This window comes from Cucurbita pepo, chromosome 12 (assembly GCF_057944985.1).
Source record: "Cucurbita pepo subsp. pepo isolate OVF chromosome 12, ASM5794498v1, whole genome shotgun sequence".
Classification (NCBI taxonomy): domain Eukaryota; kingdom Viridiplantae; phylum Streptophyta; class Magnoliopsida; order Cucurbitales; family Cucurbitaceae; genus Cucurbita; species Cucurbita pepo.
The window spans coordinates 12,345,547-12,368,176 of NC_141809.1; the positions used below are offsets into that span (position 1 = coordinate 12,345,547).

At 36.3% G+C, this 22,630-nt stretch overlaps 1 protein-coding gene and 1 long non-coding RNA gene across 5 annotated transcripts; one reads left to right on the top strand and one right to left on the bottom strand.

Moving 5' to 3' along the window:
- Positions 1 to 1,358: 1,358 nt before the first annotated feature.
- Positions 1,359 to 4,691, bottom strand: LOC111806615 (uncharacterized). 3 transcript variants are annotated; one of them, XR_015423131.1, is made up of 4 exons: positions 4,424 to 4,691; positions 3,476 to 3,912; positions 3,263 to 3,387; positions 1,359 to 1,684 (listed from the first exon to the last, which is right to left on the bottom strand). It is a non-coding gene; the product is annotated as an uncharacterized LOC111806615 (long non-coding RNA). The 3 variants fall into 3 exon arrangements; XR_002816843.2 differs by having other exon boundaries at positions 3,476 to 4,503; positions 4,582 to 4,666; XR_002816840.2 differs by having other exon boundaries at positions 3,476 to 4,687.
- Positions 4,692 to 5,714: 1,023 nt separating this feature from the next.
- Positions 5,715 to 22,596, top strand: MET18 (ARM repeat superfamily protein). 2 transcript variants are annotated; one of them, XM_023691630.2, is made up of 20 exons: positions 5,715 to 5,879; positions 7,561 to 7,623; positions 7,723 to 7,777; positions 8,758 to 8,855; positions 9,626 to 9,784; positions 9,908 to 9,967; positions 10,220 to 10,408; positions 13,261 to 13,314; positions 15,539 to 15,625; positions 15,731 to 16,427; positions 16,882 to 17,261; positions 17,959 to 18,032; positions 18,300 to 18,402; positions 18,555 to 19,438; positions 20,163 to 20,238; positions 20,361 to 20,472; positions 21,168 to 21,244; positions 21,836 to 21,916; positions 21,998 to 22,077; positions 22,177 to 22,596. In XM_023691630.2, exons 1-20 carry the CDS (start codon positions 5,808 to 5,810, stop codon positions 22,208 to 22,210), a joined length of 3,435 nt encoding a protein of 1,144 aa, XP_023547398.2. In that variant the 5' UTR covers positions 5,715 to 5,807; the 3' UTR covers positions 22,211 to 22,596. The 2 variants fall into 2 exon arrangements, with proteins under 2 accessions (XP_023547398.2, XP_086985048.1); XM_087128922.1 differs by having other exon boundaries at positions 5,729 to 5,879; positions 7,512 to 7,623; positions 9,630 to 9,784.
- Positions 22,597 to 22,630: the final 34 nt, after the last annotated feature.

Here is a 22,630-nt window from a genome sequence, read left to right on the forward strand (position 1 = left end):
AAAAGCTTATTGCATTTATGTATTTTGCATGAAATACTTCTTCTCTGAGAAACGATTCCGTTTCATTTTTGTCGTTTGAACGAGCTTTTCGGTTCTAGAATGTGGAGTGAGGATTCAAGTGACGTTTGTTAACCACTTAAAAGTTTCTTCGTTTTGTTATCAACTTTCTACCAATGATTTCAAAAGCCGAACATATATATTGAAATCTGAATGAACATTCTTTGTTTTTAGAATTTGATTTAGAATTCAAATATGTTTCTTTATCAATCGGGTCTTAGAGTAACTTTTAAATCCATCTTTGAATATTTTGTAAAATGATTCTAGGTTGAGTTTCTTTTTAATTCAACAATTTACGAAAAAAAATATTCAAATATAGATCTTTTGAATAGACGTGTGTGATATTAGGAGTAGATAAGAGCGGCGGTAAGAGCAAATGCACAACTTCAAAGCCACTAAGGAGTGGAAGAAAGTGAGGGTATTTTTTGTGTTGTACCTACAATTAGAATCGAATCATTGGAACAAATTCTTCGATCTCATTTGATAACGACTAGATGTGCGTCTTTGTAAGCTGTGCGTGTTTCGAACTTTAACTTAAATTATGAGTGCATTTTTAAAAGTAAACAACAAGAGAGATATTCATATTCATAGGTGAAACTGGAATCTATAAACTTAGTTTACAAATAAACATAGAATTCAAAAGAGCATATATCTCAATTGATAAGACGTTAATTACCATTTTTCAAGGGCAATCATTTGATCTTTCACGTTCACATTGGTTAAAAAAGACAACTCTTCGACGACAGAAGAAGAAGAAAAAAAAAAAAAAAAAAAGTGCTAGTGGTTGGACCAGACCGACGCTCTTCAAAGTCATGAGAATGGAAGAAAGGAGAGCATCGTTGGAAAATGGAGTGTGTTATGGGCATAGAGTGGGAATCAAACCATAAAAAGAAACCCAAAAAAAATTCCAATCTGTTATCATTAAATTTGACAAAAGGATGGTGAATGGGTTAAAAAATCCTTTGTCAAAGCTGTTGCAGAATATGTGATCTCAGCCAAGACTTGATGCTGCCTTCAATAATCTTCTTCTAACTTATAATCATAGTTCATCTATTTAAGTCTCCATTTTCAACAATAACAACGTTTTGTTGGAAAAGAAATGTTCACGTGGTTGACGTGTAATTTGAGGCGTTCAAAGGTAGCCCTAATTGGTTTGTATTTGTCCACACCCACGTACCCATCAAAGTTTAGGTTAGTACTCCGTTTGAATTTGGATTAGAGCAAGCTTACTTAAGATTGTATTGTTTTAAGGAAATGTGTGTCAGAGCTTGTTTGAAGAAAGCTCTAGTCTGTATCCAAAATTTCCATAAAATCTCGCACCAATGCGGTACTTAGCTGCATACACTCTAAAACTCAAGTTAGTATAGCGTTCAAATTGGTATAGAGTCGAACTTAGTTAAGATTGCATTACTTTTATGAAGAAATGTCAATCGTCTTCCACCAGGGAAGGTGTGTCAGAGCTTTCCTACAGTATTTAACGATTTATACCGTGTGAGCTTGCATTTACCTTATTGTTTTCTAACCAAGTCGCCCAGATGGCAGGGGTCAGCCTTTGACAATGTTCGACATTCACCTCGACGCGCTTTAGGCTAAGGCTTGAACAACGAGCCGAGCTTTATTTCATCCCCTATTTTTGAAGAATTAACCGAACTCATTATAGTTTCAGGAATCAGTTTATGGTTCATAGTGCCTAAAACATGCATGGAATTGCATTTAGCTTTAAAGAAAATGGCAATAGTGGTGAATGGTGGGTCAAAGTGTCTTCAAAAAGTGCATTTATCAAATTCACGTACATGCAACTCAAAGAAGCCATCAACAACAATGTAAAAGATAAAAGAAAGATGCTTCTTTCATGTTTATATTAATTACATTAAAGATGAACGCCTAATAGATGTAATTTGTTTTATATGGAAAAAAATGCATTCTCCTTTTCTCTCTCATGGCTCAAAGTTGTAGGGAATATTTTAAAGACGAGTGTTTTGATATTAAGTCAAAGAGAACATCATATGTGAACGTTTTGATGGTAGTGGTAAAGTGGCGTAAGTCATGGTGCAGTGGTGGGGGTGGTTGAATTCTATGTGTTATGTTCTATTGATTTCTTTGACTAAATCCATCTATCCATAGTCTAAAAAGGGCTACAACCAACCAAACCACAAAGATCAAGCAGAATTTGGAGATCTTGGTTAAGTCATTTAGATGCAACCAAATTTCGAGACTAGTTGGTTTGTCATCTCGGAACAAGGATTTGAAAACGAAAACAAAAGACTGTGATAGTTTCGTTGTAACAGCTCAAGCCCACTTCTAGCAGATATTGTCCTCTTTGAGCTTTTACTTTTGAGCTTCCCCTCAAAGTTTTTAAAACGCATCTGCTAGAAAGAGGTTTTCACACTCTTATAAAGAATGTTTCATTCTCCTCCTTAACCGATGTGGGATCTCACAATCTACTCTCTCTTCAGGCCTAGCGTTCTCGCTGGCACACCCTTCTTCGAGACCCCAATCCACCCCTCTTCGGGGCTCAGCCTCCTTTCTGGCACATCGTCCGGTGCTGGCTCTGATATCATTTGTAACAGCCCAAGCCTACCACTAGCAAATATTGTCTTATTTGGGCTTTCTCTTTCGGGCTTCCCCTCAAGGTTTTTACAACGTGCCTACTAGGAAGAAGTTTTCACACCCTTATAAAGAATGTTTCATTCTCCTCTCCAACCGATGTGAGATCTCATATTCGTCCTGCTAGGGAGAGGTTTCCACACCCTTATAAAAAATATTTCATTCTCCTCCCCAACTGACATGAGACCTCACATTCGTCGTGCTAGGGAGAGGTTTCCACACCCTTACAAAAAATGTTTCATTCTCCTCTCCAACCGATGTGAGATCTCACATTCGTCTTACTAGGGAGAGGCTTCCACACCCTTATAAAGAATGTTTCAATCTCCTTTTCAACCGACGTGAGATCTCACATTCGTCTTCTTGCTGCTTTAGAGAAAGTAGCCAGGAAAGTTGCATTATAACAAAACAAGCCCGTGATAGAAAATGAAATTGTATTCCATGTTTTCAGTGTTATTCAACAAGCACAAACCACTACTCATCTAAATCCCCTATAATTAACTGAAGAAAACCCAAGGCAGTTACATATTATCAACACTAGCACAGTTTCAATGAATGCTTTGTTTATACTACATGAGAGAGAAAGAGAGAGCATGGGTACCTTCAATGACAACATTAATTGGATTTCAGTTGATGTCTCAATGAATCAATCATCTGCTTCAGAACTTCCATAATCTTGGTCCTACGTGAATGTCCCTGAGTTTCAAGACTTCGTGATGGGTTTACCTGCAAAGTGAAGCTAGCATTTAGCAGGGAGGGAGGAATGGCCTACGAGAGTGAAGGACAACCCAATTGTCTATCAGCAAAACATCACCTTTCTGCCAGGGAATGGAAAGAGACTCCTGTTCCTGAATTCTCAAGCAGCCATTGATGATATCAGCTGGAAATGGCGTACCGTCCCGATACGTTACGGCCTTCGCAGGACATTCCTCGCATCTTCCCAGCCGGTGTTAGCTGCAACCATGCTGTTAAACCAAATTTCGCGCTCTGGTACTTCATCATACTTGATAGCTGGGATTGGACCCATTACTGTTTTCACTCCATCTTTTAACCACTCCAACTTAGCTGTGTTAGAAATCACGGATCTCCACAATGGTATGATATTGTCCACTTTGAGCATAAGCTCTCATGGTTTTGCTTTGGGCTTTCCCAAAAGGCCTCGTACCAATGGAGATGTATTCCTTACTTATAAAACCATGATCATTCCCTAAATTAGCTAACATAGGACTCCCTCTCAACAATCCTCAAGCCCTGGAGAAAGTTTAGATTTGTTAAACCGACTCGATAAGTGAAGTTCTTGTTCAAACTGTAAACAAAGCATTTTGAACTAATATGATGGAACACACAAGACAGTAGAGAGAAAAGGTTAGGTGCAAAAATGTTTGATATAAGGCAAGAACGTGTAGGTTATAGTAACACCAATTGTTCATAGGCTCTATTATCATGCAGTGAAACAAATTTGATTATCGTGGAAGTCAATCTTCATCCTTTCAAGTAACTCGATTTCCTTTCTCAGAGAATATGTAATTTCTATGCATTTTAACATGATTTCAAATCATCAATCTACATCCTTTCAAGTACTTCGAACGAACCTAAGTCATTTCAGAGATCAAACCCCTTAATTACATTGTTAATTCAGAGCTACAAATTAAACGATGCTAATAAGTAATCAATTTCCATTCATAGATATTAATCAGAAAGATCTTGTACAAGTCCCTAAAATCAAAAGGCCCAAAAATGTGGGACAGAGTACAATGAGTACCTGGGCCAATTCATGGTGAAAAGGGATCTGCCGGTCCGACGGATGCCGCTTCCACCGGAAAACCTCTGAAAAGTACTGCTCTGGACTTGAGAATTAGTGAATTAGTTAATGATTTCTGGACATTGATGACTCGAGTGAAGGACAGAATGATGACTCACGGTGGCGCTTGTTCTTGACGCGCGCCATTTGAGGACGTCGTGCGGTTCTACCCGGTGGAGGGAAATGCATCGGCAGGCTGCCGGGTGCCACCTGGATGTTAGTTCGACTGGGTTCGAGAAATTCGACGCCAACGCTTGATTTATTGGGCTTGGGCCTTCACAGTTCATAATTCTATTGGGCCTTGGTAATTGATGAACTCTATTGGGCCTTCATTAAACACTTTTTTGGGCTTCTAATATCATAAATTTTATTGGGCTTGTGCCTTTTGAAAAATAGAAAATGCATTTTGTTGTTGGAAAAAATGGTAAAACGTAATATTTAATATTATATTGAATTTACTAAATAAAGGGTCTAACTATAATAATAAAATACATTATTGTACACAAAAAAAAAATATATATAAATTATGAAGTGGTTAATATAATTAAATAATTAATTGATAATTTATTCTAAAAAAACATTTTAACTGTGTTTCAAAAATACTCTTGAACTTAAAAAAAAAAATTATTAATATATTTCTAACCGTTTTATGTTAACAAATACGGGTTAGTATTAACACTTTTTACATTTATAAAAAAAAAAAAAAAAAGTCAACAAAGATGTTACCATCAATATATGGACGAAAACCGTTTGTCAACATCTTGTAAATTATTTTCAATATCTATAATGTTAATTTTGAAATTTCATGAATATTTTTTTTTTAAATTGGTATTAATGATAAAAGTTTATGTTAACTTAAAACTTATCTTTTAAAATTTTTAAATATTACGATACTTTTTAAAATAAATATATGCCGTTTAAACTAAATATAATAAGGGTATTTTTAATTTTTTTTTTAATTTAAGAATATTTTTTATATATATTTTTTTGAAGTTTAAGGATAGGAGTATTTTGAAAAAAAAAAACTCAAAAATAAAAATTTTGTCCTTAAAAGATAATTTAATAAACAATTAATAAATTAATTTATATCTTAACTGTATAAAAACTTAAAAACATTTTGAAAAGAAATAATAAAATGTTTCAAATTGAATAATCCATTATAAATAATAGCAGGAAAAAAAAATAAAAATAAAATAAAAAATCGGACATGTAGCGCGCATAAAAGATTGATGATTTGTCGAAGGCGGGGGGTTTTTTAGATATATTTTTATTCTCATTTCTTGAAGGCAGAAGACCTTCCGCCACCAAGCTTGCGCGGCTTAAACCCATTCCCGCTCACCCAAAAATGGCGGAGCTCAGTAAGCTTACACACTACATCGAGTCCTTCGTCGACGTATCTCATACTCCGTCTCAACAGGTTATTGCTCCATTTCCATTTTGCTTTTCAACTCTCAATTTCTCAATATTGCATGCCAAACTAGGCGATTATCAAAGCGGGTTGAACTCTCTGAACTTAAACCTCTGCAAATTATTCTGTTTTTGCTTTACCACTGTTAGCTCGATTCGTTTGCCACATTTAATTAGTTGAAAGCTTGGAAATCCTGGGAGATGAACAATTCCACAGTGTGTCTGTGAGTGTTTTTTTGTTTTTTGTTTTTTTTTTTGGAAATCCCGGGAGATGAACTTAACCTCGTCAATTTTGTCTTGTTACAACTATTTGGGTTGAAGTGGTTACCCAACGAATTGAAGTATCGTTTCATGTAAGGGTGTGATTGTGTAACAGCCCAAACCGATCGCTAGCAGATATTGTCCGTTTTAGCTCGTTATGTATCGCGGAAAGCAACCTGCTTTGCAACAGGCTGAGATTTGAAAGTTACTTTGACAAATATGACAAAATTTGTCTACTTTAGCTGAGATTAGGAAGTTAGTTCCTACTACGATTGTTGCCTTAATTATTTGTTAGGTCTCAGTTCCGAGTTTCTTTCTTTAGTGAGGCTTCTTCTCCGAGCTTGGTCTTTTTGGATACCCTGGTATTCTTTCATTCTTTCTCAATGAAAATTGACGACGAAAGAGTAAAAGATTTTCAATGCTTTTTTAAGGCTTAAGTTGACAATGGAAAAGTAATAAGATCATGGGAGGATGTTCGGACTAACTCGATTTCCCTCCCAACTTCTTTCCAGGTCAAACGCAATTTCTAACAAAAATGAACTGGCGATTAGTGATTGTTAGCATGAAGAAGTTGGGGTTTGGGCATTATAAGAAACCTCTCTTTGATGGAGGGATCAATATTTAAATCATTTTTTCATGTTGGAGGAATGGTTAACTGTTAAGCCTATTGGTCTTGCTTCAGTCTGAGTTTGTACTTCGTAGAAAACAGGACAATGTGGTCTTCTTTAGACTCTCTGGTCTCTATTCTTGTAGGACAGTCTTTAACAGCTTATGCCCCTTCAACCATGCTTGAGGACCTTTCTACTGCAGTTTGGATGGGAAATGGCCAAAGAAGATGAAAACCTTACATTGGATTTTGTTAGTGAAAGGCCCCTAGACTAATGATAGACACCCGATACATTTATTCAGTCTGAATGGTTTATTTTTTATTATTATTGTTCTTTTTTTTTTTTTTTTGAAAGGCCATGTGGAAATTGCTAACCTTATCATTTTGAGAAGCCCTTGTACTACTCATATCTAGTGGAAAAGTTTCCAGTCTTTAACGTTTCACTGGTCCTCCCTTAGTCAGAGGTTCAGTTTTTGCAAAAAATCCTTCTGCAGACAATCTTTTACAGGAAATATGTATGCATAAAAAGCAATGCAAGAAACATATGAAAGTAGAGGCCCAGTTTTTGTGAACAAATGCTGTTAGAGCTACTTTATTGGTCGGTTTGGCTTGAAAATAATGAAGTCTTCCCACATGTGCACTGGGGCGTAATTTAGGAATCCTTTGATTTCATGGCTTCTATTTGGTGTTTTCTTGTTGCAAACCTCCCCCACCCAAATCTGTATTTCTTCACGCAGTGATGTTTCATCTGTGTAACAATGTACTGATTAATAGGAACACCACGAAGAACAATGGACTAACAACAATATATGTGACACTACAGGCCACAAGCTTGGAAGCAATCATCTCCCTTGTGAAGAACAATGTTGTAACAATAAAAACACTGGTATTTTTTTGCCTAGCTTCTTCTTCCCTTCCTCTTTAATCATGTTTCCTTCAACTCTATGAAGTTTTACTGCCTTAAATTCTTATTTTCGTGATTTAGGTTACAGAGATGGGTATGTATTTGACAATTACTGATCACATTATTCGAGGCAGAGGTACTGCTACGTAAACTTCTTATGTTGTTATATTATTATTACAATTACATATTATTATTATTGGTATTTTCTGTATATTTTTCTTGCTTTCTTTCACTTTTGAACAAGTAACTAAGGAATGTGCTCGCGCAAAACTTGTTTCATATTGTTAAGTGAAATGAATAAATTTACTATGCAAATCATGATTTTATTTTAGGAGAAGTGTAGCTTCCTCCTAGATTGAATGTCCTGCAAGATAACAAAAACTCAAAGTTTAACTTCTCTATGATTGAGGAAGTTCTGTTGTGTTTTCCCTTCCGGGAGCAGGGCCAAGTGTTGTGGCAAGCGTTTTTTTTTTTTTTTGGGTATTTGGCTTGAAAGGACAATAGGATTTTTGGAGAGGTTAAGAAATTCATTGAGGAGGTCTGGGAGGGGGGAGGCTTAATGCCTCTTTGTTGGCGTCTGTAATAGACTATTTTGTAATTATGATCTTGGTATGATTTTGTTGGATTGGAGCCCTTTTTATAGTTAGTTGGTGCTCCTTCTACATTTTTATGGGTTTCTTTTTTTCAACAAAAGCTCGATATCTTACCAAAAAAAAAAAAAAAAAAAGTAATAAGATATTTCATTGATAAAATAAAATAGGGAAACACCCGGAATACAAAGGAAGTTAAATAAAAGTCTTCTAGTTAGCCAAAATATGGCTTGTGCTATTGTTAGAAAATATAGTAAAAGAACATTTGTAACAACTTCTGAACGTTGTCATTGGTGCCTAACACTGGTTGTCCATTAAGTAACACATCCATACCTTCTGTTTGTTTAAGGGATGTTATTTAACCATACTGTGCCTTGCTGTTCGTCAAGATATCTGTTATGATACATACCATCTTTTGTGGTTTATACTTGCTGTAATAGTTGAAAGTTTGACATGTTACCTTGCATTTTCAATTTATTCTTCTGCATTGTTGAAAAAGAAACAACAAGCTTGCTATCCTTTTCAGGTATACTTCTTCTTGGGGAAGTACTTGCATGTCTTGCATCAAAGCCTCTGGACGATGCAACAATACACAGTCTAATGACGTTCTTTACAGAGAGACTGGTTAGTGGGCACTTTTAGTTTCTTTTTCTCGGTACCAATCACCTATTGAGAAATTTATATATGTAGAAAGAAACTACTAAGGGAAAGTATGTAAAGAGAAATTGGTGACAGATAATGTGGATAGGAAGAAGTCAGCGTTAGAAAATGTCTGTGAAGAGAGATTACTGATCAAATATATGTTTAGAGAGAAGTTATAGAGAGAAAGTCTGCAGAGATGGTAGAAAATGTATCTGAAGATAGATTATTGAAAAAAGATATGTGAAGACAGATTATTGAGATTGGATGTGTAGAGAGAAATTGATGAGAGGAAATCTGTGAACTCTGTACAAAGAGAATTTAGTGAGGGAACGTGTAAGAGAGATATTGTTGACAAAAATGCATAGAGAGAGAAGCTAGTGAGAAGAAGTGTATGGAGAGAAATTAATGATGGAAAGTGTGTGTAAAGAGTAATTAGGGAAAAAGATGTGTGCCACGAGAGAGGTTAATTTGAGGTTTTCAAACCAAACAATGACTTTTTTTAAAAGCATTTGCATGTTTTTTGCATTTTAGAGAAAGTGCTAATATTTTAGTACAACAAAATGGGATTGGGAAGAAACTGCTTCTAAATTGTACTTAAGCATAAGCCTTTGAGGAAGGAACTGATTTTAATTATTTGAAAGCATGTCATAATAAAAAACATCCCAAATAGTTGGTATTGTCGATTATTTTTTATACACCATCATGCAAGTTTCTCTATTCAACGTGATAGCTGACTTGATACTTATTATCAGGCAGATTGGAAAGCTTTACGGGGTGCCCTTATTGGCTGCTTGGCACTGATGAGGAGGAAAACGGAAGTTGGGGCAGTTTCTCAGAATGATGCGAAGTCTTTTGCCCAGTCTTATTTTCAAAATCTTCAAGTACAGTCCTTGGGACAGCATGATCGGAAGGTGAGTTAACAAACTTAACATATAGGGAACTTATGCAGATACTTACCGGCAAATGCTCTCAAATTTTTATAACTTTATGATACTATTTTCTTTTGTTTGACTTCGATTTATTTATCTTGACAGCTGAGTTTTGAACTTCTGGTGTGCCTTTTGGAACATTATCCTGATGCTGTTGTTTCACTGGTACCATATTTTTCTTGCTTTCTTCCAGCCTTTTAACCCGTCTTTTCTTTCAGGAGTCGTGAAAACTTAGAATCAATCCAAAAATGTTCCCTTGACCATTTGGTCACCCCTTTTTTGGGTTACTTCACATCTTAACGTCGACATGACGGTTCTCATGTTTCACTGCTGTATATAGCTTTTGTGCTGGACTGTTTTAACTTACTTGACCTTTTGTTTGGAGTTAGTATCAATGAGTTTGTCACTGTTATCCAGGGTGATGATCTTGTGTATGGAATCTGTGAAGCCATTGATGGTGAAAAAGATCCACACTGCTTAATGCTTACTTTTCACATCGTTGAGCTTGTGGCAAAGCTATTCCCAGATCCAACTGGAACACTTGCAAGTAGTTCTAGCGATCTTTTTGAATTCTTGGGTTGCTATTTCCCAATACATTTTACACATGTAAGTTCAATGCATCCTGTTTTGTCATTTCCTTTCTTGGTTTCTTGACTTTTCTCCTCTCGCATATGATTATTTATTGGTAGTGTACTTCCCTCTCATTTTGAGGAGGGAAAATGAACCATTACTGTAGAATACAGTAGAATATATATATTTTCCTTTGATGTTAGATAGAGGTGGATAGAAGGGCTAGGATAAAGGAGAGATGATGGTACCCGTTGGTTTGTTAATCCTCTTGGAACCGCAATAGCTAACTTGGTTGAGGATTGGGATGGAAGAAGTAATTTGAACCCCTTGGAGTAAAAAAGTTTTCAAGAAGGAAAGTTTGGAGGGTGTTTATTTCTGTGCTCAGTAACTGTACAACGAAAGAGTTTGGAGTTTAGAAATCATGACCTCGTCTAATCAAGGTAAGGAGAGTCTCATACTAGCACGGCAATGAAACATCATTTATGAACTCCATCATCACTTCTCTAATGGTTGCTGGTTCAGAGTTGTAGGAAGTTCAAAATAAATTGAGGGAAAAACTACGCGGAAGCCGTGAGTTAGGGGGGTTTTCGGGTTTGACTGACTAAGAGTTGAAAAACCCAAGCCGTTTAACACCGTGTTTTAGATGAGTTTGTAAACTTTAAAACCACAAAAATTGGGGACCTTACGACTATGAAAAACAAGAAGACCTTCAATCCTTGAGAAATACTGATTTCTTATATCGGGCCTCCGATCAAGCAAAATAAGACCTAACGAGTAATTACAAAGTGACTTAGTTGTCGAAGTCCATAGAGAAACGTTGAACGTAATAAAAGCCCAAACATCACTCCAAGATCTCTCGAGCCCTCTAAAATCTCTATTAGTCCTCTCCCCCAAAGTTCTATAAAACAACGCGCACCCCAGCCTGCCACAAAAACCTTCCATTCATGAAAAGGAGGATGGAGAAGGGACTCCTCGATTATCTCTTTGCAACCTCTATATCTAGCCAGTCTCAAACTGTACTTCTCAAAAAAATAACTCGAAACCACATGAGCTAAGTCATAAATTCGGTAGATATGTCATAGTTTTCAATTGCCTGCTTGCAAAGAATGCAACACAACGACCCAATCAAATGACGCAATTTCCTGCGAATCTGAGCATCGTTCAATTGGTTAAGGTATATGCTCTCGATTAAGAGTTCAAATGTTTGAATCCTCCCACCTCATGTTCTTGAACCCAAAAATATTGGGCAACTTCCTCAAAATTTGATCAACTCTTCAATGGACAACTTGCCAAACAAAAAAACTTTATACTCTTTGGAACTTTTGCATTTCACTGCAAGGCAAAGACATTGTTCCAAAGCGAGAGATTGATCAGAAAGAAGGATTTATGAGGAAAGCCTTCACAAGGATAGGGACTCCACGAGCTACAATGAAACTCTCTAATCAATGCGAGGATGGAAAAAATATTGATAGGGACGTTGAAACCCCAAAACAAGTGAAGAAGAAGTCAAAGAGTTAGGCAACACTTTCACCACCAAATGGTTTCTCATTGAGGATAAGTGATACAAACGCAGGCAAGAGGGAAGAAGGATCTATCCCTTAACAACTTATCCTCCTAGAAAAAAGTGTCCCTCGTGTCACTCGTTGAACATTGGGCAAACTGACAAAAAAGGGGAAAACCCCTCAGCTATATTTTCAAGGGTTTCTGGAAATGCCTTTAGCCTTTCCGCCAATCCATTTGAAAGGGAGTGGCTCATATTTGCCCACAATTACATTTTTCCATAAGGAGTTGGACTCAAGATGGAAGCGCTAAAACCATTTAGCGCTCTGCTACGAGCCCTTAAGTTTCCTATAACCAAATCCCCCACATCAACTCGACTTGATACCACCTCCATTCCTCAACCCCTTCTCATAGGAAACTCCTTACAAGCTTCTCCAATTCTTTACTCACAGACACAAGAATCCTAAAATGGGATAAGTAATAGCTTGGGATACTTCTCAACACAAATTGAATGAGAGTAAGTTTTCCCCTTTGCAAAGAAACTTTCTTCCAAAATGAAAGCTTCCTAGAAATCTTACTCACAATTGGATCCGAGAACAAACGAGCTACTAGAAGTCTACACCTACAATTGACAGAGATGAAATCCTTGGTGGATGAAAATAGAGATTGGTGTGGGCCAGCGCTATGATTGTATTCTACACAAGTTTTTGTGTAATGACGGATGGAATACTTGAAACAAACCACCAGACATGGGAAGAGTAAGACATGAAAGGAAAAAAAATGGAGGTAGAGTGCAAGAGGGTTCATGGAGCTAATGAATTTAATTTCTTCAGTCAATTATGAGAAAGTGGATGCATCCAATAACCGAGAAAGTATGATTGTTTCTGTACCAAGTTGTTTTGCTGGAATTAAGGGCCATAAGGAATCGTTGCAAAGAGACTATGATCAAGGAACATAAGCTTCAAATCCCGGTTGAGTAGGTTATGATTGCATTGAAGTTCTGTTAATCTTGAATGACAGAGGTTGAGTGTGGGGGTGTTCAATGAGGGTTTGAACTTTGTGAGATGAAAAGAGAGTAATAGCATACAAAATATTATGAAGGGCATTCTCTGGATCTACAAACTGCGATCTCAGGGACGGTGAGAGAACCTGAATTTCAAACATTTATAGATCCCTGGATAGAATTCTTTAAGAATGAGTTTCAGAGAGAATTGGTAATTTAAATGGTTACTGCATAGAGTTTTTGTAATGCTTTCCTATTTCTATGCTTTGTCGTACTCACGTATTCTTCTATATATACATTTTGCCCATATTTTTGAAAAATGGACAGTTTTCTCTCTTGCTTGCTGTTTGTGTCAATAATGTTTCTATATACTATTATTATCCAGGGAAAAGAGGAGGATGTTGATGTAACAAGGAATGATCTTTCGCAGGCACTTATGGTATGGTAATGTGCAAGGACATTATATTACTGGCTCACATTGTAATTTGAGTTCTTAATCATTACCTAAGATTTTGTACAGGAGAATTTGAATAATAGTAATTGCACTCTAGATGTTCTAGGAATGCTGTTTTAGCGAGTATGTGGATGTTGGTAGATTTTAGTGCCAGCGGCATTAAATTGCAGCAAGGTGATTATTTTTTGTGGTTATATGGAATTAATTAGCTGCCTATGCTTGGTAATGTTTTCGAAATACAAAAAACTTGGTTGATATATATGAAGTCAGTCCTGATATCTTTCTTAGCAACCATGGACATTACTTTTATTACTATTATTTTGAATAAGACATAGATATTGAAGTCTGTCCATGTACATTAAGTCCATTGCACGAAAAATGTTCATGAAAAATTGCATGAAAAATGTTGTTTTTGCATATGAAAACTCCGTGGAAGAATATGAATTGCCAGTTTTGAAACGTATTAAGCATGAGAAATGGAAGATTATGATGATCTAGTTTTGAAATGTATTATGAATGAAAAATAGTGGAAAAATAGCAGGAAATCTTCATAGGGTCCTCTATCTAGGTATGGGTAGTCTCCATCTTTGTAGACATGTTTGTTTAACCAAACTTCTTTTTGAGATAGTGCCCACTATCACGATCGTTTTGTCTTTCATGCAGTTAGAACTTACCTAACAAAGAGTTTTTCTATCTTAGGCCACTGTAGATACAATTGTCATCCATGTGTCCTTGTTTAATTTCTGTTGAAGCATATACTCAGGGGCAGGTGTAGGCAAAAGGATTTCATAATGAACTCCTATTCTTAATATAAAGAATTTGTCAATTCGTGTTATGACTTTGAACTATTTGTTCCTAAGAATTTTAGTTAAAAACTCGAAGTTTTAGAATTATATAGGGGCACGTTGGCCTTGAACCTGAAAGGAAATATGTTGGTATCTTGGACAGGACCCTCTGGGAAAGAGCAAGTCTTTTTTTACTTAAAAATTTAACTTCGGTTGATTTAATTTCTTCTGAATTATTTTAATAACTGGATCCCTGCAAGTACATGACTTGTACCACTACGAAGCAAACACTAATACTTAAGGAGCCAAGGGCTTCTTCTGAGTTCCATGGCTTCATAAAATCCACCAAAAATTTCTCTAGAATAACAATACTAGCAATATTAGATTTCTTCATATCCAATATTAGTAACGCTAAAGAGGTTGGACACTTTCTCGTTATATGCCACCAAGAAAATTAGGGTGTCACCTACCAACTGAAGATATTTTAGCAATTTTCCCACGTTGAAGGCCGTTCTATCAGCCCTTCGTCCCTGCTTTTGGCAAGCATTCAACTAAGCAAAAAAGAAAGGGAGAAAGGGATCGTCTTGACAGAAAACCTGTAGTTTTCCATAAATAATAGGGTTAAATGCCAGCCACATACCCTCTACCTCATGCATTCCTATAGCATTGTTTAAGAATGCCATCATCCTAAAAGTTCTAATCCATTTTGTTGCAGGCTTTCTCAGTATTTAGGTTTAGGACCGTACTTCACTTTTTGTTTCTTATCCATTCCTCGACTGTTTCATTCCTTGTTAACCTCAGCTTCTTCAAAATGTCTGTCGCCTAAACTAAGTCTTCAAAGAACTTGAATCTTTTTAATTCTCTTAGAAAGTTTGTTTTCCATGTTTGTCACATATATACTATTATATATTCCTCAGCACCCAGAACTTTAAGGAACTGTTGGAGTTGTCAAGTTAACAAGACTAAAATCAAGGGGAAAAAATCCCTCTCCAGGGTCAAATATTCTTAAAATTTTGCGGATGTTGAATATGCTGTTCTCGTCAATTTTCATGCTTTGCTTTCAGAATAATTTTGGAAATTCAAAATTCTTCTCGTGCCCCCACCCCCCAAAAAAAAAGATCATTGATCCATTTTTCTCTAGCAGTATTCTAACATTCTTAATGTTTGTACAAACAGTTTTAACCTCCTAGTTCTTGATCTTGTTACATTGAGTTGCAATCATAACTCCATACAGCCATGATTATTTTCTCATTTTTTTACTTTTTAGCTCAGATAAAAATTTATCGGTGCCCTGATTGGCATTAATTACTTTACCTTCACCCATCATTAACTTTCTAAACACTGCACGTTGAGTTCTGCACCATATGCATAATCATTTCTTGCACATTATTCAACATGATTGCACTTGTAATATTATTGCGCAGATGGCCTTCTCATCAAACCCCCTCTTTGAGCCATTTGCAATTCCTTTGCTTCTTGAGAAACTTTCATCGTCATTGCCACTAGCAAAGGTGTGTCTGAATTTCTCTATTTACTTGATTTTGTAATTGCTTATTATTTAGGATTCACTTCTTTTGATTACCCAAGCGGTTGAATAGTAACTTACATGATTGCAGATTGATTCTTTGAAGTATCTGAGTGATTGCACCGTAAAATATGGGGCAGATAGAATGGAAAAGCATAGTGAAGCTATCTGGTCTTCAGTAAAGGAGATCATATTTACATCAATAGAACAACCTTTTTTGTCCTTTAACTTAGAATCATTGGATAGTCCTAGCTTTCAAGGGAATGAAATGATAATAGAAGCTCTAAGACTCCTGCAGAAGATGGTTGTGGAGAGTAATGGATCATTTTTAAGATTAATTATCAATGATGAAGATATAAAGGAAATTTTTAACATCCTAAATATTTATACATGTTACAACGACCTCCCTCTGCAAAGCAGGCAGAGACTAAATGCAGTTGGCCATATCCTTTACAAGTCAGCAAATGCATCTGTTGCTTCCTGCAACCATGTGTTTGAAAGTTTCTTCCTTCGTTTGCTGGATTTCGTGGGGATTTCAGTGGACCAGTCTGATAATTACAAAATTTCTCCCTCGAGGAATTTTAACTTTGGAGCCCTCTATCTCTGCATCGAACTACTTGCAGCATGCAGAGATCTGTATGCAAGCTGTGATGAACAAACTTGCTCTGTTAAAGAGAAATCATACAACATGCTTCGAACTTTTTCGTGTTCATTGGTTCAGCTCCTCAATTCTACCTTTCCAGGAATTGCTAAGAAAAATCTGCATGATGCTGAATTCTATTGTGCAGGTATCTTCTTTTGACGTGTTTCCCTTTAATGATGTTTTCTAACTTAAAATTCTCTGTTCTATGCCAGTATCCGAATGCAGTGTTGAGTACCTTTGTTTTTAAAATGGGGCGTGTCTGTGTAATATAAGCATATGTACATATGACTTGTCTCACCTGTTTAATCAATCAACAAGTTAACGACACAACTTATCTACAAATTTAGGCTCAAGGATTTACTCATTTATTTCTCATTATGTTTATATTGAAGAAATTCAATGATTTTCAATTCCCCATAGGAGCTGCGATTACTGCAGTTCTCGATCTTTTCAATTTTCCAGTTATATCTCTCCCAAACAGATTTATTATTGATCTCTTCCATTCTCTTACTTACTATTGCGCATATGTTTGAGTGGTTTAAATCTAAGATTGATTAATTAGAATATAAGCTGTGGCTGAAATTTGAAATCCTTTGCAGTAAAGGGCTTGCGGAATCTGGCCACATTCTCTGTAGGTTCTTCACCCATATCAAGTGTCGTATTTGAGGATATTTTGTTGGGTCTCATGTCATTTATAACCATGAACCACGAATGTGGATCGTTGTGGAATCATGCCTTGAAGGCATTACAGCATATTGGCTCATTTGTCGACAGATATCATGGGTCCGTGGAATGGCAAAGTTACATGCATGTTGTTGTTGAAAAGATTGCACCAATGTTCTCTCTTCATGACGATGCCTTGCCACTGACACTTAAACTTAAAATGGCTTCTGACATTGGTAGATCTGGGCGAAGTTATATGCTGAAAATTGTTCAGGGGATCGAAGAGGCAACGTCCTTCCATTTATCTGAGGTTTATGTATGTGTTAAAAGATTAATAATCTTTATTTTATGCTAGATATTTCTCATATGTGCGTCATTCAATGTTCCCATTTTAACTGACCTTTTTTATTCTTACATTTTTGGTTTTCCTTTAATATGATATATCCACCCCCGCCCACCCTCCAATTCTCACTCCTTTTATCCAAATGCAATGTATCAGAAGAAGAAATCCAATTGACGAGTGGTCCTTTTTTCTTGCTTAAGTAATTTTTTTTTATGGCTTTTCATTTGTTTCTTCCTGATAGGCTATGTTTTCACTTCTCTTGATGAAAAAAGCGACATATCTGAGAAAACGTCCAACAGAAGATAATTTCTGACTGCTCTTTAATATTATACATACTTAATGTGTTCACTTCTCTGGATGAAACAATAGCAATATATCAGAGGAAAAAAAAAAAAAAAAAACTCCATCAGACAATAATTTCTGACTGTTCTTTGACAGCATTTCTTATTTTGAAGTTATTCATGTCTGTTTTTTCCTCTCTTTGAATGGATAATAATAATAATAATAATAATGTACAGAGGAAGAAATTATCGGATTTTTAAGGAATGTCAGAGCCCTCCTTTTTGTTGTTTTTTCATGGTGTGGTTGCCCATTATTATTACATCAAGTCTGACATAATTACTGCAATTTTTCTTTTTCTAATGGACTTTTGCACATTCTATTTATTTAGAGCAATGGCAATTCAAAGTCAGTCGAGATTCTATTGTCCCTGTTGGATTGCTACTCGACCAAAATTCTTCTATGGTATATGATTCTATTATATTCTTGTACATCCTTTTTGTGGAAAAATTCTTGAATTTTATTTCTTGTTCTTTCCTGTGTTTCTCTACTATCAAGGCGTATACAGCCATGTTTTCAGGTTGTCTTTCTGTATTATAGTTATGCTGATGTGATATGCATCTAGATTCTATTTTGGTTTGATGTTTGTTCCTTCTTTTTCCATTTTTCTTTTTTTTCCTCTCGTGTTTTCCTGTTGCAAATGTGATGCTTATATTTTTCATGATCGTGTAGGTTTGATGAGGCTGGAGATTTTGAGGAAGTCATATTGCGCATTACATTTAACATTTGGGATCAAATTGAAAAATGTTTAGTTTTTAGCACATCGATGGATAAAGTGAGTAAAGCTTCTGTTCCCTGTTCTATTAGTTATCAATTCATTGCATGTAGTGTTCCCAATTGCATGTAGTATTCCCAATTAGCTTCTGTTCCCCGTTGTAAGCTTATTACTGAAGTAGTAGCCTTGTTTTTTCTTTTTAATGAATCCAGGCACTTCTAGATGCTACCATGATGGCATTGAAACTCTCTGTTCGAAGTTGTTCGAAAGAGAGCCAGAACATTATAATCCAAAAAGCATTCAATGTATTGTTAACAAGCAGTTTTTCTCCTTCGAAAGTAGCATTATCTACAACAATACCAGTTCAGATGGAGGGCTTACAACTTCTGCAGCAGAAAGACAGTCCTCTTTCCAGAGATGAATGGATCCTTTCATTATTTGCATCAGTCATTATAGCACTTCGTCCACAAATACATGTTCCTGATGTGAGATCAGTAATGCGTTTGCTTATGTTATCCATCACCAGGGGCTGTATACCAGCTGCACAGGCACTAGGTTCTATGATCAATAAATTGAGTCTGAAGTCTGATAAAGTAGAAGTCTCAAATTATGTTTCTTTGGAAGAGGCTATTGACATTATTTTCAACACAAAATTTAGGTGCTTCCATAATGGAAGTACTCATGATGCCAGTGAAATGCTGCTCACAGATTTATGCTCCAGCACTGAAAAAGGCTCTTTGCTTCCAGTTCATGCTGTTGTTGGATTATCATGGATTGGAAAAGGTTTGCTTCTTTTTGGTCATGAAAAGGTCCGAGATGTTACCATGGTTTTCTTGCAGTGCTTAGTATCAAAAAGTAGCACAGATGCCTCACCCTTGCAGAAGGTTATACTGGAAAAAGATTGCGAGACAAACTTAGACTTTGCAGTCATGAATGGTGCAGCAGATGCATTTCACATTCTTATGAGTGATTCTGAAGCATGTTTGAACCGCAAATTCCATGCAATACTACGACCACTTTATAAGCAGCGTTTTTTCTCTACCATGATGCCCATTTTCCAGTCTCTAGTAAGCAAATCTGATGAGTCACTTTCCAGGTAGGTGTTTATCTCTTATCCTATTGAGAAATTAAGTTTTCTTTTAATGAGCATATTGCATGAGTTCCTTTTTTGTCTGTTCTAGCAATGTCCAGACTACGAAGAATGTAACTGGATGATAATGTAAACAATTAATGTCTAATCTAACAGACCTGCATTCTGAAACAAACTCAACCATGCTAAAGTTTTCTTTTCAATTTTGTCATCCTTCATAGTACTATTACATTATTTAACATTGCAATGTGACAACTCAAAAGCATATTTTTGCCTCTTTATTGTTACATCTCTAACAGCTGATTTGAAAAACCTGTGATTTTGTCGCAAGGGTTGTTTGGTTTATCATTACGAGAATCACATAGCAAGATCCGTCGAACTGATTGCAATATATGAGTTTATGATCATTATAATATTCATACCATGTAGTATCCTTTTTAGAGACAATTTATACAGATTTACTGTCAGGACCTAGTAAACATCTTAATAAATGCTACATGAATCGTCATTATGCAGTTTAGCTTATTCCTGCTGGATCTGTTCATTTGAGTGTGTTCATGAAAGTTGAATTGTGCTTCAACTCGGACTCGGTTGTTTGTTAATGAGTTAGAAATGTGCTTGAAAATACCTGTTTAGAGCATTTACTATAACCATGCTCTTAACCCTGTCTGGTGCTTGCCTACAAGAAATTTATGGTAGCCACGTCCTGATATGCCGCTTTGTATTTCAGATATATGTTGTACGAGGCATTTGCACATGTCATATCTGATACTCCACTCACTGCTATATTGAGTGATGCGAAGAAGGTTAGCTTAAATGTAAACAAAGTGTAGTTTCTGGATTTATTTGTACCATTGTTGCAGCTCAGGTTTCTTTTTTTAAGATGAAGCCCAAAAAGTTTATTACAGTATCACATTAATTTTTGCAGCTTATTCCTATGCTTTTGGATGGGCTGTTAGCATTAAGTGTGAACATCATAAATAAGGACGTGGTTTATAGCCTTCTTCTTGTTTTATCTGGGATATTGATGGATAAAAATGGTAAGATTTTGATCTATTTCCATGATTAAATGTTTCTTTTTCATTATTGCGTAATTTTTATTCTCTTTTGCACGTTAACATGTTGGCTTTGAATTTGAGACTAGTACTCATTAGCTCACAATTTCATTTTCTAGCGTTCATTGGGCATTACCTTCTTTTCCTGATAGAGAATGTGTGAATGGACAACGCGTGAGACTTTTGGATCGAATGTGATATGAAAACTTTTGTATGTATTGGAGGAAATGAGTCAAGGAAGTGGTGACAGAGTATTAGGTCCCATTTATAACTAAATGATGTAACTAAGTAAAGGGTGCAAGAAGAAGAAAAAGGAACTCGAGGGTGCGAAAGAGTGAGGTTGTCCGGGGGTCCACCTTTTGGGCTGAGTTTTGGTGTTCCCGAGGACTGAGACTGGAGAGTAAGAGGAGCCCTTGAATCTCCTTATGGCAAGTTCAGTTACCAAGCTTCCAGGATTGACTGTCAGTGCAAGGGGAAAGTTCGGTTGAAAGGTAAGGAGAGATGAGGAGTTAGGGCCAAAACATTGGTGAGATAACTAGGAGTTCTCAGGTTCTCATGAGTGGGTTTTACTTTTTGGGAACTCATGGATCTAAAGAAACAACTACTCTGTCAATGCCTTTGTGCCTAACAAAACAAATTCTTTGATCCAGTTCTAAGAGTATTTGCTAATCATACTGCAGTACAAGAAGCTGTCACAGAGAATGCACATAAAATTGTTGATTGCCTTGCTGGACTGACTGCCTTTCCTCATATGATGGTATGAAGTCATTTTCTTGATCGTCATTTTATTGTCTATTGCAATCCAGTTGTTGTGACTTGTTCCATTGCTGATATTCTCCTTTTATTTGGGCAACTGTTTCCACTATCTGTTCTTGCTTTCACATGTACCATTCTCTTCCCAGTTGTGTGATATCTCAACATTCATACAGTTCCTTGGGGCTAAGTAGATATGCTTCAGTGATTTATATCATCTAGATTTCCTTACTTGATCCGGGGTCCGAACTGTAACAGCTCAAGTCCACTGTTAGCAGATATTGTCTTCTTTGGGCTTTCCCTCAATGTTCTTAAAACATGTCTACTAGGGAGAGTTTCCACACCTTTGTAAAGAATGTTTTGTTCTCCTCCACAACTGATGTGAGATCTCACATGAACTTTCTCAGTTTTAAACATTTAATCTCAGTTTTAAACATTTAACAGCATTTTATCGGACAACCCAAAAAAAACTAGCAAGTTGTGTTGCCATTCCCTATCATCAAATTCAATTAGGATGATAATTTTTTTTGGTAATGGGTATGATGCTGGGATATTACACTATTATTCTAAAGCCTGAAGGATATGCATTTTCCAGCTTGTACGAGAAACTGCTATTCAGTGCCTTGTCGCGGTATCTGAGCTACCCCATGCAAGGATATACCCCATGAGAATGCAGGTAGCCGAGGATTATTCCTTGCAATCAATGATCTCGGTTTGTGCTTTCTATTCTGCTTTATTATGCCTATGCTGTTTTCAGGTACTGCATGCAATATCGAAAGCTCTTGATGATCCGAAGAGAGCTGTTCGACAAGAAGCTGTTCGATGCCGGCAAGCATGGTCAGTGCTGCGTGATGCATCTATTATTCCATAACATGTTATTAGTACGTGCCGAAGGTATTAAATTGTGCTTAATTCATGTTATAATTTCACCAACAGGTCATCAATTGCATCAAGAAGTCTTAATTTCTGATAGTCCATTGCGAGCAATCTTCCTGCCGTGTCATACAGCTGGTGGACCTGTGAGAGACTTAGCAAGCAATGTTGGCAGCTGAACACATTTGAAGTTGCCAAATCTAGTGCATGTTTTATGCTTACATATAATCAACGTCTTCACATTCTGTCTAGAAAAAAGAGCTGTAGGGAAGAAAAGAGCATAGGCTACATGTATGTCTTCGAACAAGAACTTCGGCTAGGATTTTCCTGTACAGATAATCATTATAGTTCGAGTTTATGAGGAAAAAGATGCTCAAGCAATCTTGTTATTTTGCTGTCATAGGTAGAGATAATATGGCAATGAACAGATTATGGAAATTTATGATCCACTAAAGTAATGCAGTTTTTATTATCCAAGAATCATTTTAGGATCATTACATCAAAATTTTCTAGAAAA